General features: G+C 40.5%; 1 protein-coding gene across 3 annotated transcripts in view; it reads left to right on the plus strand.

Moving 5' to 3' along the window:
- The window catches only part of BICRAL (BICRA like chromatin remodeling complex associated protein), a 112276-nt gene that overhangs the window by 63550 nt on the left and 35068 nt on the right, over positions 1–13658 (plus strand). For all 3 annotated transcript variants that reach the window (XM_043962658.1, XM_043962659.1, XM_043962657.1), the window contains exons 2-4: positions 12266–12311; positions 12674–12722; positions 12815–12883. In XM_043962658.1, the coding sequence (XP_043818593.1) occupies positions 12271–12311; positions 12674–12722; positions 12815–12883 (159 nt within the window). In that variant the 5' untranslated portion in view covers positions 12266–12270. The remainder of the gene's footprint in view (positions 1–12265; positions 12312–12673; positions 12723–12814; positions 12884–13658) is intronic.

Raw genomic sequence — 13658 nt, forward strand, 5'->3', positions numbered from 1 at the left:
CAATGAAGAGAAAAAAAGATATTGTAGATATTAGGGTTTTTTGGTCATTTCTGTCCCCAGTTTGCATTTCTTCGTACAAGTCTTCCCATACTACTCTGAATTCTTCATATTCCTCATGGCACAGTAACACGTAACATTTTAAGAAAATAATGGTTAGTTCATTATGAATCTGTCATTTCCTGAACTCTTCAGATGAAGGCTGGATGATCATTGGTGAAGGTGTAGATGAAATTCTTATTTCTCTATAGGTCAGTCTAGTTACTAGCCTCTAATTATGTTTCCAGTTCTCATTCTGATTCATTATGCTAGATGTTTGACATTTATGTATTGAGGAGGGAGAGAAAAATGTGTTTCAGTATATTTCCTGTAGTTTTTTTGGCTTGAGAGAGTGGGTAATTAAAGATTCATCTAATGGTCATTTAATCATTTTGTAAGCATGTACCTATTATTGTACTGTACTGTGTTAGGTCATGAGGGACATACAAAGTTAAATGAGGTATTATTACCTCCATAGACCTTAGAAAGAACATGAACCAATGAACAGACATTTATTAAGTCTCTTCTACTTGCCAGATACCATGCTAGGTGGGAGGGATGAAAAAACAAAAGGAGACAGCCCTGCTCTCCAGGAACTTATATTCTGTTAGGAGGTACAGTGGTTTTCACAGACAAGTAAATTTAGGCTATATGCAAATTATATTAGAAGCAACTAGGTGGTACAGTGAAAAGAGTGCTAAACCACCAGTGAGAAAAACCCATTTTCAAATATGGCCTTGGAAACTTAGGAACCCTGTGACCCAGGGCAAGCCCCTTAAATTCTGTCTGCCTCAGTTTCCTCCCCTGTAAAATGGGAAAACTAATACTACCTATCTCCCTTTTACCTTGTGAGGATTAAATAAGATAATATGATAATTTGCAAGGCACTTTGAAAACCTTAAAGCTCCATATAAATGCTAGCTACTATTATTATTATATTAAATACCAAGTGATTGAGGGCATCACTTTAACAGATGGGGAAATAGTAATGGCATCATGAAGGATGTGGCTCTTGAGTTGATCCTTGAAGGGAACCAGGTGTTTCAGGAGGTGAAGATGAGAAAGGGCTTGTGCAGAGGCCTAAAGGTAAGAGATGGAATGCTGAGTTCAGAAAATAGCAAGAAGTTAATTTGGTCAAGGAAGAGCAAACTGAAATCCAGCCTTTAGGGTCTAATTGAGATTAGATAATCTAAGTGTGGAGATCCCAGTCAGCATGGTTGTGTGACTACCTACAGCTATGTTCATCAGCACTCTAGAAGAAAGCAGTCAGTGGCAATAATGCAGAATTGGGGGTCTAGAAAGAAATGAGGAGTGATTGGGCAATAGGCATCAAGGATCAAGGACTGGTTAACTAAAGGGTCAAGATTTTGAACAGAGAAAAGTGAAGGCAGAGCAGGGGTAGTAATAGGCTAGGAAATCTGGGAAGAAGCAGAGTGACAAGTATAGGAGGGGCAAAGTATAGGAGAGTAAGTCCTCTAGGAGAAGTGCAAGGAGAGATGGAAGTTTAGGTGATTGTGGCCAGATACAGGAATTTAATAGTTTTGGATTGTTCCGGTAGAACACTGGTGGGTTCAACTGAGGTTAAGGATGTGGCCAGACCCCTGTGTGGCTGAGGTAGAATAAAGGTACAGGTCATAGGAACTGAGGGAAGTGCTAAATCACTGGACTTTACACCTTGAGACTATGGGCCTCTTCCTCTTTCCACAGCTTGCTCTGGACTCACCCTCCCTCCACTTTTCTTTTCTTTTTTTTTTTTTGGTGAGGCAATTGGGGTTAAGTGACTTGCCTAGGGTCACACAGCTAGTAAGTGTTAAGTGTCTGAGGCCTTCCCTCCACTTTTCTGACCAAAACACCTTTCCTGGCTACAACTTCCCTATTGCTCTTCTCTTTGCCCCTAAGTTCCTTGAGGGCATAGACTGTTGTGCTTTTGAATTCCTCTGCCTAGCACTTAGCACAGTGTTGATACAGGTTGTAACAATTTTCATGCCTTCATTCTTTGAGGAGGTTGATAAACTGGGAAGCAAGGGTATTTGAGGGAATATCAGTATATACACTGAAGTCCTCAGTTATATGGGTAGCGTTTGGGACATAAAGGTAGAGCCAGGTATTGAACTCCTTGAGAAAAGAGGGAGAATGCCCAGGGAGTAGATACAACTTTCACTGGATCTGGGTAAGGTGATCTGTTTGGTTGGAGGAGGAGTTTTCATCCTTTGACATCACGGGGGTGATTCTTGACTTGCATAAATTTGATTTAAATGAGGCAGAGCTGCACAAAGTTGCCAGCTTCACCCTTTCCTCCTGAGCCATCTGAGTCTGAGGAAGAGACACTAAATGAAGCATGCTTACTACTTATTTACTACTCCACCTCCACCTCTACCTCACAGTGTCTGGAAATATGAGAAAGTATACATGCAATACCAGAGGGTGTGACCAAGAATGCAGTGTTTTCTATATGTGACTGCAAGTTCAGTGTGAGAAGAAAAGGTCTAATACAAAGTTTGGTTTATGCCTTTAGTCTAGTCTTAAAAATAGAAAGAGAGGGTTCTTTCGGAACAAGAGGGGAAACAGGGTAAAGGGAGGGTACAATTATTTGGAGGGTGACAGGGAAGTGTTTTTGCCTTTCTTTATATCCCCAGACCTTAGCACAGTGCCTAGAACTTAGCCAGTGCTTAATAAAGGCTTGTTGAATCAATGAGCATTTATTAAGCACTTAATATACACTGAGGACTATGGTAAGGATAACAGCAGTATTTGTCCCCATAAGAGCTTACATTCCAGTGAGAAGACAACATATGTTAATCAGAAAACACTAGATAAAAACAGTAATCAGAAGCTAACATTAAGACAGATTGGGGAAAAAAGGAGGGATTAGCTCTAGAAACTGGGGGGACCAGGAAAAGCAATGCTTAAAACTGAGTCTCAAAAGAAGCCAGGGATTCTAAGAGGTAGAGGTTGGGAGGAAGAGCCTTCCAGGCCTGGGTATCAGCCAGTGAAAAGGCATGAAGTAGGAGATGGGGAGTAGCATGGGAAGAACAGCACCTAGGCCAAGATGGCTGCGTCATGGAGTGCATGTAAGAGAGTGGCATCTAAGAAGATTAAGAAAGTAGAAAAGGGGGGCAGGTAGGTGGCGCAGTGGATAAAGTACCAGCCCTGGAGTCAGGAGGACCTAAGTTCAAATTCGGCCTCAGGCTCTTGACACTTACTAGCTGTGTGACCCTGGGCAAGTCACTTAACCCCAATTGCTTCCCCCTCCCCCCCCCAAAAAAAGGGTAGAAAATGGCCAAGTTGTGAAAAGCTTTAAATACCAAACACAGGTCTTTACATTTGATCATAGAAGTGATAGTGAAACACTGGAAATTTATTTTAGCAGAGGGGTGACATGGTCATACCTATGATTTAGGAAAATCACTTTGATAGATGAATAGAGAGTAGGGTGAGACTTGTGGCAGGGAGACCAATTAGGTTATTCCAGTAGTCCAAGTGAAATACTGTGGTAATCATATGAGTTAAGAGGATGTGTGCATGAGATGTTATAGAGAAAGAAATGACAAAATTTGGTAAATGATTGGATATGTGGATTGAGCAAAAAAGAGGAGTCAGTGATGACTCCGAAGCCACAAACCTCACTTATGAGGAGAAGGGTGGTAATAAGGAAGTTCAAAAGAGAGGAGGCTTCAGAACAAATATTGAGTTTTGTTTTCAGAACAAATACTGAGTTTTGTTTTGGACATGCCGAATCTGAGATGCCTTTGGGACATTTGGTTGGAATTGTCCAGCAAGTGATTGATGATATGGGACTGGAGCCCAGGAGAAAAACTAAGGATGAATAAAAAGGCCTGGGAATCATCTGCATAGAGATGATAATTGAACCCATGGGAACTGATGAACTCATATAGTGAGAGAAAATGGAAAGAAAAGAAGAGAGTCCAGGCCAGAGCCTTAGGGGATACCCATAGTTAGTAGGACACGGATGAAGACTTAACAAAAGAAACAGAAAGGAGTTGTCAGGTAGAAAAAGCCTAGAAAGCCCTAAGAAGAGAGTATTCACCTCTGCCTTGACTGTGTCCTATCATTCTGGTGGGATGGCTGGCTAGTTATACCTAGGTTGAGGTGAGATTTTATTAACTGTAGCCCACTACCTGGGCAATTCTGCCCCAGGGAGAATCCCAGAATAGGGTAGGTCACTTCCTACAGGTAGGTATCCCTACCCTGTTGTCTTCAGGCACTATTACCTTTATTTAAAATGTGAAATAACTAAGGGCCTGAGCTAAGTGATATGACTTGCCTAAAGTCAAAACAGTGGGAAGCAGAGCAGGCCTTAGAAAACTTATTTTTATATACTTAAATGTGCTTAGAATGTCAGCCATTCTAAATTATTTCTCCCTCAAAGTATAACACACAATCCACCCCACCCTGTTCAGTGATTTGAACTTTGCAGAGCAATTTAGTCTTGTTTTATGTTTTTGTTTTGTTTTTGGTTTTTTGTTGTTGGGCAATGAGGGTTAAGTGACTTGCCCAGGGTCACACAGCTAGTAAGTGTTAAGTGTTTGAGGTTAGATTTGAACTCAGGTGCTCCTGAATCCAGGGCCAGCACTTTATCCACTGCACCACCTAGCTTCCCTCCCACCCCACCCTGAAAAGCATACCTAGGATAGCCATTAAGGCAATCAACAAACGTTTATCAAACTTCAACTAAATGCCCTATGCTGGGGATACAAAAACAACAATGATTTACACTCTGAATCTGTGCAAAATAGGTGCAAAATAAATAGGTGGTTTTAGAGGGGAGACACAAACTGCTGTTGGTGGGGTATCAGGAAGAGCTTCCTGTGTACATACAAGGTTGGGGGGGGGGGCTGATCTGTGAAGGAGACAAGGGATCTAAGAGGCAGAAGATGGGATGGAAGTGCTTGGGGGAGGGGGGGAGTAGCGCCTCTCCACCCTCCTCACCCCCACTTGCAGGCAGTCAGCACTGAGCCAGTGAAATAGGCTGAAGACCACAAAGCAAATGCTAAAATCTCGAGTTACATTTTTTAATAATAGTGGCAGCAGGGGGCAGCTAGGTGGCACAGTGGATAGAGCACCGGCCCTGGAGTCAGGAGTACCTGAGTTCAAATCTGGCCTCAGACACTTACTAACTGTGACCTTGGGCAAGTCACTTAACCCCAATTGCCTCACTAAAAAAAAAAAAGTAGCAGCAGCATTTATCTGGAACTTTCTACCTACAAAATGCTTTCTAGACATTTTCTTTATCTGCTCAGTTAATAATGCTTTGGAAGCTAGTGTATTAAGAGGGGTGTGTGTGTGTGTGTGTGTGTGTGTGTGTGTGTATCCATTTTACAGATGAGGAAACAGACTCAGAAAAGTTGTCACTAATCCAAGGTCATACACAGCATTAAGTAGCTGAGCCAAGATTTGATCCTAGGTCCTATGACTCTATTTGGTATTTTCCATGTGATTGTACCACACTGGGAAGATATTTGAAACCCAACTAACACAAGTCATTTTAAATTGAGTTAATATACCACATTCTCCACTGTTTCGGTTTTTGGTTTTTTTAAAGTGGCTCCCTGGAGCCTCAGGTACAACCTACTTTGACAATCATATCTTTAAGAAATAAAGACATAAAATCTACTGAAAGGAGGAATTCAGTCTTCTTGCAGGCAGAGATACAAGTGAAGATGACAGGCTACTTTTTAGTTATTTTCTACACTACACTCACCACTGGCAGATTAAGCTTCCTAATGCAGAGCTCTTAGTCCATCACTCACATCTCATAATGCTTCAGTGTGTATGCCCATCACCTGCTGAATAAAATCCATACTTTTAAAAGGAATTCCAGGTCCCCCACAATTTTATTTCATTCTCCCATTGTAGCTTTTGTGTTTTGATAATCCCCCATTATTCCACCACGGGTATCCTAAACTTTAGCCAAATAGTACAACTCACTGTCTCCCAAACAATGCATTCCAGTCTCCAAGCCTTCAATCAAGTTTTCTCCCCTGTCCACCCTCTCCACAACTATTAACAGTCTACTATCCTCTTTAAATACCAACTCTACTTACTCTAAAGCCTTCTGTGATTCCCCTGAAACTGGAAATCTCTCATAGTACTTTGTATCCCTATGCACTTAATGGAATTTGTATTGCTTTATCTTTGTACATTCTTTATCAACTCTAACAAATTTTAAGATCCTTGAAGGGAGCATGATATATTAAAAAGGATGCTGTGCAGGGAGGCCAGAGACTTCAATCAATCACCAAGCATTTATTAATCACCTGCCGTGTGTCAGTACTCTGCTAGGGGCTGAAGGTATATAAGCAAAAATTAAACAGTACTCTCAGGAAGCTTGCATTCACTTGGTGATCTCAGCTCCTATAGTTTCAATTATTGTGTCTCTGCAGATGACTCTAAGATCTACTTGTCCATCCCTAACTTCTCTCCAGACCTCCAATCTCACATATCCGACTGCCTAATGGACATCTCAAAATAGATACCTCATAAACATCTTAAACCAAGTGGGTCCAAAAATGAACTCATTATTTCCCACCCAAACCTGTGAATCCTCCTCATTTCCTTATTACTGTCTAGGGTACCACTGTCCTTTCAATCAACCAGGCTCCTAACCAGGATGTCATGCTTGACTCATCACTCTATCACCCACATATACAATCAGCTGTCAAGCCCTGTTTTACTTTCATCCCATCTCTTGTATATGTCTCCTTCTCTATTCTGACGCTGGTGCGGGTACTTATTACCTCCTGCTTTGATTCGGCTAATAGCCTGGAATTTGGTTTCTTTGCCTCCAATCTCTCCCTACTCTAGTCCATCTTCCACTCAGCTGTCAAAATGAAGTCTGTGTTACCTTCTATTCAGTAAACTCCAGTAGCTCCCTCTTACCTCCAGAATCAAATATAAAATCCTCTCTTTGATTTTTAAAGCTGTTAATAATTTGGCTCCTCCCTAGCTCTCCAGTCTTCTTAAACCTTACTCCCATTCCTGTACTCTGCGGTCCAGTTGCTGTTCCTTGTCCAAAACCCCTTTTCCTTCTGTAGGCTTTCCCATTGGCTAAAAAGATCTCCTTCCTCATCTCCACCTCTTAGCTTCCTTCAGATCTCAACTAAAGTCTTGCCTTCTGCAAGAAGCCTTTCCCAGTCCTCCTTAGTCTTAAGTGCCTGCCCTCTGAAATGATTTCCAGTTTATCCTGGCTATAGATTGTTTGCATATAATTGTTTACATTCTGTTTTCCCATTAGATTGCTCCTTGAGAATGGGACTGTTTTTTGCCTTTCTTTGTATTCCCAGCATGCAGCACAGTGCCTGGCAACTTAGTAGGCACTTAATAAGTGCTCCTTGACTTGATTTGACTTGGCACAGGCCTTCATTATCTCATTCCTGGACTATTCCAATAACTACTTGGTCTCCCTGCCTTGGGTCTCTTCCCCTCCAATGTATTCTCCACTCAGCTGACAAAATGATCTTCCTAAAGCACACATCTGACCATGTCATTCATCTATCTTAATAAACTCCAGTGGTTCCCTGTTACCTCTGGGATCAAATATAAACACCTCTATTGGATTTTGAAGCCTTCCTACTTCTTCCTATTTGTCCATTTTTCTCATTCTTTCCTCTCCTCCATGTACTCTATGATCCATCAACACTGGCCTGGGTATTACATACAACACTCCACCTCTGGACCCTGCCTTTCCATTAGTTGTCCTTTCTGCCTTCTGGCTTCCCTGCCTGCAGGACTCGGCTCAAATGCCAGTTTCTATAAAAGGCCTTTCTTAATCTCCCAACCACTAGTGCCTTCTTTCTGAGATGATCTCTCATTTTTACAGTAGATATCATCTTATATGGCCCTAGTTGTCTGCACGTTATCTCCTCCAAGAGACTTGGAGCTCCTGGAGAGCTGGGACTGTTTTTGCTTTTCTTTGATCCCCAGCACTTAGCACAGTGCCAGACACATGGCAAATGCTTAATAAATGCATAATAAATGCATAGTAACACCTGAAGTACTGCAAGCTGAGAAGGTTTCATTGCAGACCTAGTGATGGACTGTCCTCTGTGGATCAGCCTAAGTTTGAAGCAGCAGATTCAGCAAACATCTATTCAGTTGCCTGCCAGGTGCCTGGCACTGCTGTTCTTTGGCAATACAAAGTCAAATACAACACAGCCCCTGTCCTCTGGTCCTTATATTCTGTTGACCACAAAGCAGTGACATTTTTTTTTCAATCATAGCATTAAGATCATTTAGTTAGGCGGAGGAAGCTCTCTCATTCCTGAATTCACAGTTCCATGGAGTGTTAAGGAAAATAGAGCTGACATAAAATGATGGGATTCAAAGCTGGCACAGGCTGTCTAGTCCAGCCCCATTGTTTATGGATGAAGAAACTGGGGCCACATAGGTGGAGTAACTTGCCAGTGTGAACCCTATTTCCCACCTCTTGAAAGAATCTCACTTCTTACTTTTGCTTATTGGCATGTAGAGTCTTGGGTTTTCCTCTTCACTGTGAATCATTGACCAGTGTGCTTAATGTGGGTTCAGAAACATGGGTCCAATTTTTATGTATTAAAAAACATTTAGAGCAGTGGATAGAGCACTGGCCCTGGATTCAGGAAGACCTGAATTGAAATCTGGCTTCAGACACTTGACACTCACTAGCTGTGTGACCCTGGGCAAGTCACTTTACCCTCATTGCCCTGCCCTGCCCTGCCCTGCCCTGCCCCTCAAAAAAACAAAACATTTAGAGCAACTAGGGAGGACCATCATTTGAGGAATGACTAAATAAATTATGGTATATGTATGTGATAGAATAGTGTTGGGCTATAAGAAATGATGAAGGGACCAGAGAAAACCAGGAAAACTTGTACAGACTGATACAGAGTGAACAGTTTATAGGATGTGAATATATAGTGATAAAGAACAGTTTATACAGTGATAACAATATTGTAATGACATAATTTTGAAAGAATTAGGAACTCTAATAACTATTACAGAAAACTCATGATAAAACATGCTACCCACTTCCTAGACTCGTCTTTTTTTTTTTTTTACATTGCCAATGCAGGAATTTGTTTTGTTTAATTATACATGTTTATAATAGGGGTTTTGTTTTTCTTTTTTCATGGGGAGGATGATTGTGGGGGAAACAGATTTTAATTGATTTTTTTCCCATTGAAATCTGAGCAATATGTATGCTTCTTTTATTTGATTTTTCTTGGATGTCTACAACAGTCTCTTTTGAAGAGCCATGCTATCAGGGAAAAAGCCTGCCTTACCATGTTTAATGTTAAGATAAATTAGGCATTCATAGGTTCTTGAACAGTTAACAGGATGTTTCCTTATACACTTGATTTTTTTAAATGAAGCTTAATTAAAAAAAAATAAACATGAGTCAAAATGCAGTTTCCAAAGTTGACTGTATCTTATGAATCTTTTTAAGAAAGTAGTGGGGGGGGGGGGGTCAGGTAGGTGGTGCAGTGGATAGAGCAACGGCCCTGGAGTCAGGGCAACCTGAGTTCAAATCTGGCCTCAGACACTTGACACTTACTAGCTGTGTGACCCTGGGCAAGTCACTTAACCCCAATTGCCTCACCAAAAAAAAAATATATATATATATATAGTGGGGAGGAATGTGTTGTTAATTCGGAGCTGCCTTAAAGATCAGGAAAGGGTATGGCCCTTTAAAAATGGAATTCTGGGGGTGCTGTTGAGTATTAAAGGCTATAATAGCATTCTACCCATTTGAGAGTAAGAGAAGGCAGATATATCTGGTAGGTCTCTGAAGCCTTTGGAGAATGGATACCAGGGTTCCTTGAAATTTAGGAGGAATATTCTTTCGATTCAGATTTTGACCAGCAATGTTTATTTGGAGTGACAGAAAGGGAGGGAAGAGCATGGCTTTTAGTTCCATCTGATGTGATTAAATTGTCTGCTCTTTTATCATGCCATCCAGGGAGCAGGTCCAGCTGGCTGCTTTGTCTAGGAAGTGGGAAAAGCTCTTTGTATAAGGTTTTTCCCAGAAGCTGAGATGTCTTTTTCATCTTGAAAAGGCACTTAGTGGAAAATCTTCAGTAAGACTTAACTAGATAGGGGTAAGAAGTGGGTTTTACAAAACTGTTCTGGAATGATCTGTAATAGTGTAATTTTTCTCAATAAATTTACATTCTGAGGTTGCTAGTTGGTCAGGTGCTTTTTAAAATTAGACATTAAATACAGGGAAATCTAGTTTGTAGGGTCATAGGATTTAGAAGTTAATGGGACCCTAAAAGTTATCATGTCTACTAACCCTTTTGTTTTATAGGCTTAAAAAAAGTTAAGGGACTTCATTTAAGATCAAATCATAGTAAGTAGTAGAGCCAGAAAATTGAAACCAAGTCTTCTGACTATCCATTTCTCTTTCTCACTATGCTGGCCTGCCATTTAAATTCTTGGAAGTGATAGAGGGACACTATGAGATAGGATCATGCTAGCAGGGCTATGTCAGAATTGGCATTCTCTTCTTGTATGTACCTATGATGGGGTGGGAGGCATTACTTATCCATTGGGATAGCCAAACCTGTATACTCTCCAGCCATTTTGAAAATGGGGTCCTATTCCCAGGAATAAGATTAGCAGGATCCTAAGGCAGGCCCCACTCAAAAAATATCTCTGAAGAAATAGGAAATTGACTCAAAAATATCTCTGCCTAATAGTTGAAGGCACGGAGTTTGTTTGTTTTTTTTCCTTTTCCCACCCTTGCCCTTCAGAATCTGCCCATATATCACCACAAAGAGGAGTACCTTCATGTCTGAACACCATAGATAGACTCTGCCTTAGCCTTCCCGCTCTCCACTACTAATAGCAGATGTACCCTTTTCATGATTTCCCCTCCTTCTCTCCAGCCTCCTTGCTGTGTGCCTGGTGAGAAGAAGCCCAAGCTCAATTCCCAGCCCTTGGATCCCTCAGTAGCAGAATTAACTACCTACCAAAGGGCAGAAAGGAGCCCCTAGAGAGATACTCACCCTTTCCAGGGCTATCCTTGGGGGTGCTCTGTGGTCCTTGTGGAGGAATGCACTGTGATTTCTGTGCCTCATCTCTACTGGAAGGAGGTGATGTGGAGAGTTAAGGAGGAGGTTTAGCTGGTGGGAAATTTTTGTTTGTTTTTAAGAAAAAAAGGCCCATTCTGAATCAATTCTCCCTTCTGCTTGGGGACACCTCGTCAGCATTTCACTCCTGCCTAACTGCCATTCACAACTGCCCTTTCCAACTGCCACAGAACCCCTGCCTCCAGTATTCTGTGATGTAAATTATTCCATGCACTGCTTGAAATGGGTACAGAGCACCGTTGCCACGTGTGCGTGTGTTAGTGTAAGTTTACAGGACCTGGGACTAGAGACGGGGGTTGGGCACAATAATTTGATCATTTAGTCTCAGCAGGTGACTTTTAGCTTATGCTTTAAATATTCAGGGGAGGTGGTGGTATCTTTCCAGAGATTGTTTTCCACACACATTCATACACACTCAATATAAGGATTTTGATCCCAGAGCACGGATTGGATGGAATTGAAGACTTGGCAACATTATTGTGAGGGACAGATGATCACAATGTGGGACCAAGATTCCTGTAGCTGCTTCGGGTTTGGGGATATCTGTGGTCTTTCTCCCTTTCTCATGAAATCTCTCAGAATATGGTGAGGATGAGCTATTATTCTTTGTTTTCCTTAAGAAAGTAAGGAAAAGGGTCACTATTCAGCATGAGCAAAAATGCCCCGTGCCAAGGTGAAATGGCAATATGTATCTATAAGACTTCTTTCTAAAATGAAAGTCAAGAGATTGTCTTCTGTCGGGACTCATTGGAGGAAAGTTTACAGTTTAGATTTACCAGCCTCTGAGCTTAAAGTTTGTTCTTTTTCTCCTCTGTCTTCAGTGGGGCATTGACCACCTCTAACTGTCTTTCATTTATCTTAAGCCCTTTATTACTCTATGTGACTTGATTCTCTATTGATTTAACAACATTTATTCTTAAATAATTAGAATGGTTTTAATAAAACATTTTCTATAACAATAATATAGAATCAGTGGATTAAAATCTTATTTACATTATTTCCTACCTTATTAGATGGGTAAAAATCTCCTATGAGTGGTACAGTTTTAGGGAAGTCTATTTTACATGTTAAAACTGCATTGATACTGTTGCCTTTAATTTGATTTTGATGAAACATCAGCCCTTTCCTTTTCGTTGTAGTTGTCATGGATGATGATGATGACTCGTGTCTCCTTGATCTTATTGGGTAAGCTTCGCATTTAGAAATTAGCAAAACACAGCTAGCTGTGTAAGATCAACTACATTAACAAGATCTAGTGTTTGGGTTACAACATGTTGGATTTTTTAAAATGTTAAATACTATTCATGATCACTCATTTGCTACCTTAAAAGAGGGACCAGGTATTGGTTAAAAAAAAAAGAAAAGTGTATTCTCTGCTATGAAATTGAAGAGACAGAGTATAAGACACATAAAGATATAAAGAGGCATCACTGGGAAGAATGTGTTACCAAAAATAAAGTTTTCTTTTTCTTAGTAAAAGTTAATCTTGAAAGATAGGTGATTCATTGTTCTATTTCATTTTTTAATCTTTTTTTTTGTTTTTTTAGAGACCCACAAGCATTGAACTATTTTCTACATGGACCTAGTAGCAAATCTGTATGTATTATTTTAGAACATCAACTCACATAAAGTTTGTTAATGGTTTCACTTAAAGTAACCATCATTTTGCCAAATCTGTACCTTTTCAGAGCGCTGACGACTTGACTAATGCAGGGTATTCTGCAGCCAACTCAAATTCAATTTTCGCCAACTCTAGTGTAAGTATCAAGAAATGAACAGCTCTTGAATGTCCCATGCATGCCAAAGGCAGTTAAGGTTTTCTGTCTTGCTGTTAACACTGTGTCAGGCTTTTGCTGCCTTTATTTAATAAGATTCGGAAACCTTCTCTTGTGAATTTCTTGGAGAGAAAAGTTACTGAGCTGTGTAGAAATTTTCCACTCTTAACAACCAAACGAGATAGTCTAGAATGAGATTTCCTTTGTCAGTTTTCTAAGCTTTCAATTTTGTCTCATCCAGTTGATTTGATGACATTGTGACTGTGGCAAATCATGAAGAAATATTTCTAAAGTCTTCTTTCCATACTTTAAGGGCCTGTAATGCCCCTGTTTAGATGCTCCTCCCACCAGTGACAGCTATAGCTCCTTGACACCTTAATAAATGGTCTTCATGAGTTGCTATGGCTAAAAAAATTCATCCCCTGGTAGCTCAGTCTTTTGGTGGGGAGCCTCTCCACATTTTACTAAGCTTATCCTTAAAGGAGAAGGATACAGACTATTAATTATATCTTGAAACCTTCTAAGCATTTAGTAGGTCCTTGCCTAAACCTATGCTTTGCAGAAGTCAGCATCACCTTTGTCAGTATCAAGGAGTAGGGCTTACTGGAGCCCCCTTTCTCCTTTCTGAATAAATGCCTGATGATAGTTCCTTATTACTTAATAAAATGCTATCTATAGTACTAATTCAAATTTATTATAGATCTTAAACCAGATATTTAATACAAAATTTTAAGTTTTAGATGAAACAATTACTGTT

This window comes from Dromiciops gliroides, chromosome 4 (genome assembly GCF_019393635.1).
Source record: "Dromiciops gliroides isolate mDroGli1 chromosome 4, mDroGli1.pri, whole genome shotgun sequence".
Taxonomy (NCBI): Eukaryota; Metazoa; Chordata; class Mammalia; order Microbiotheria; family Microbiotheriidae; genus Dromiciops; species Dromiciops gliroides.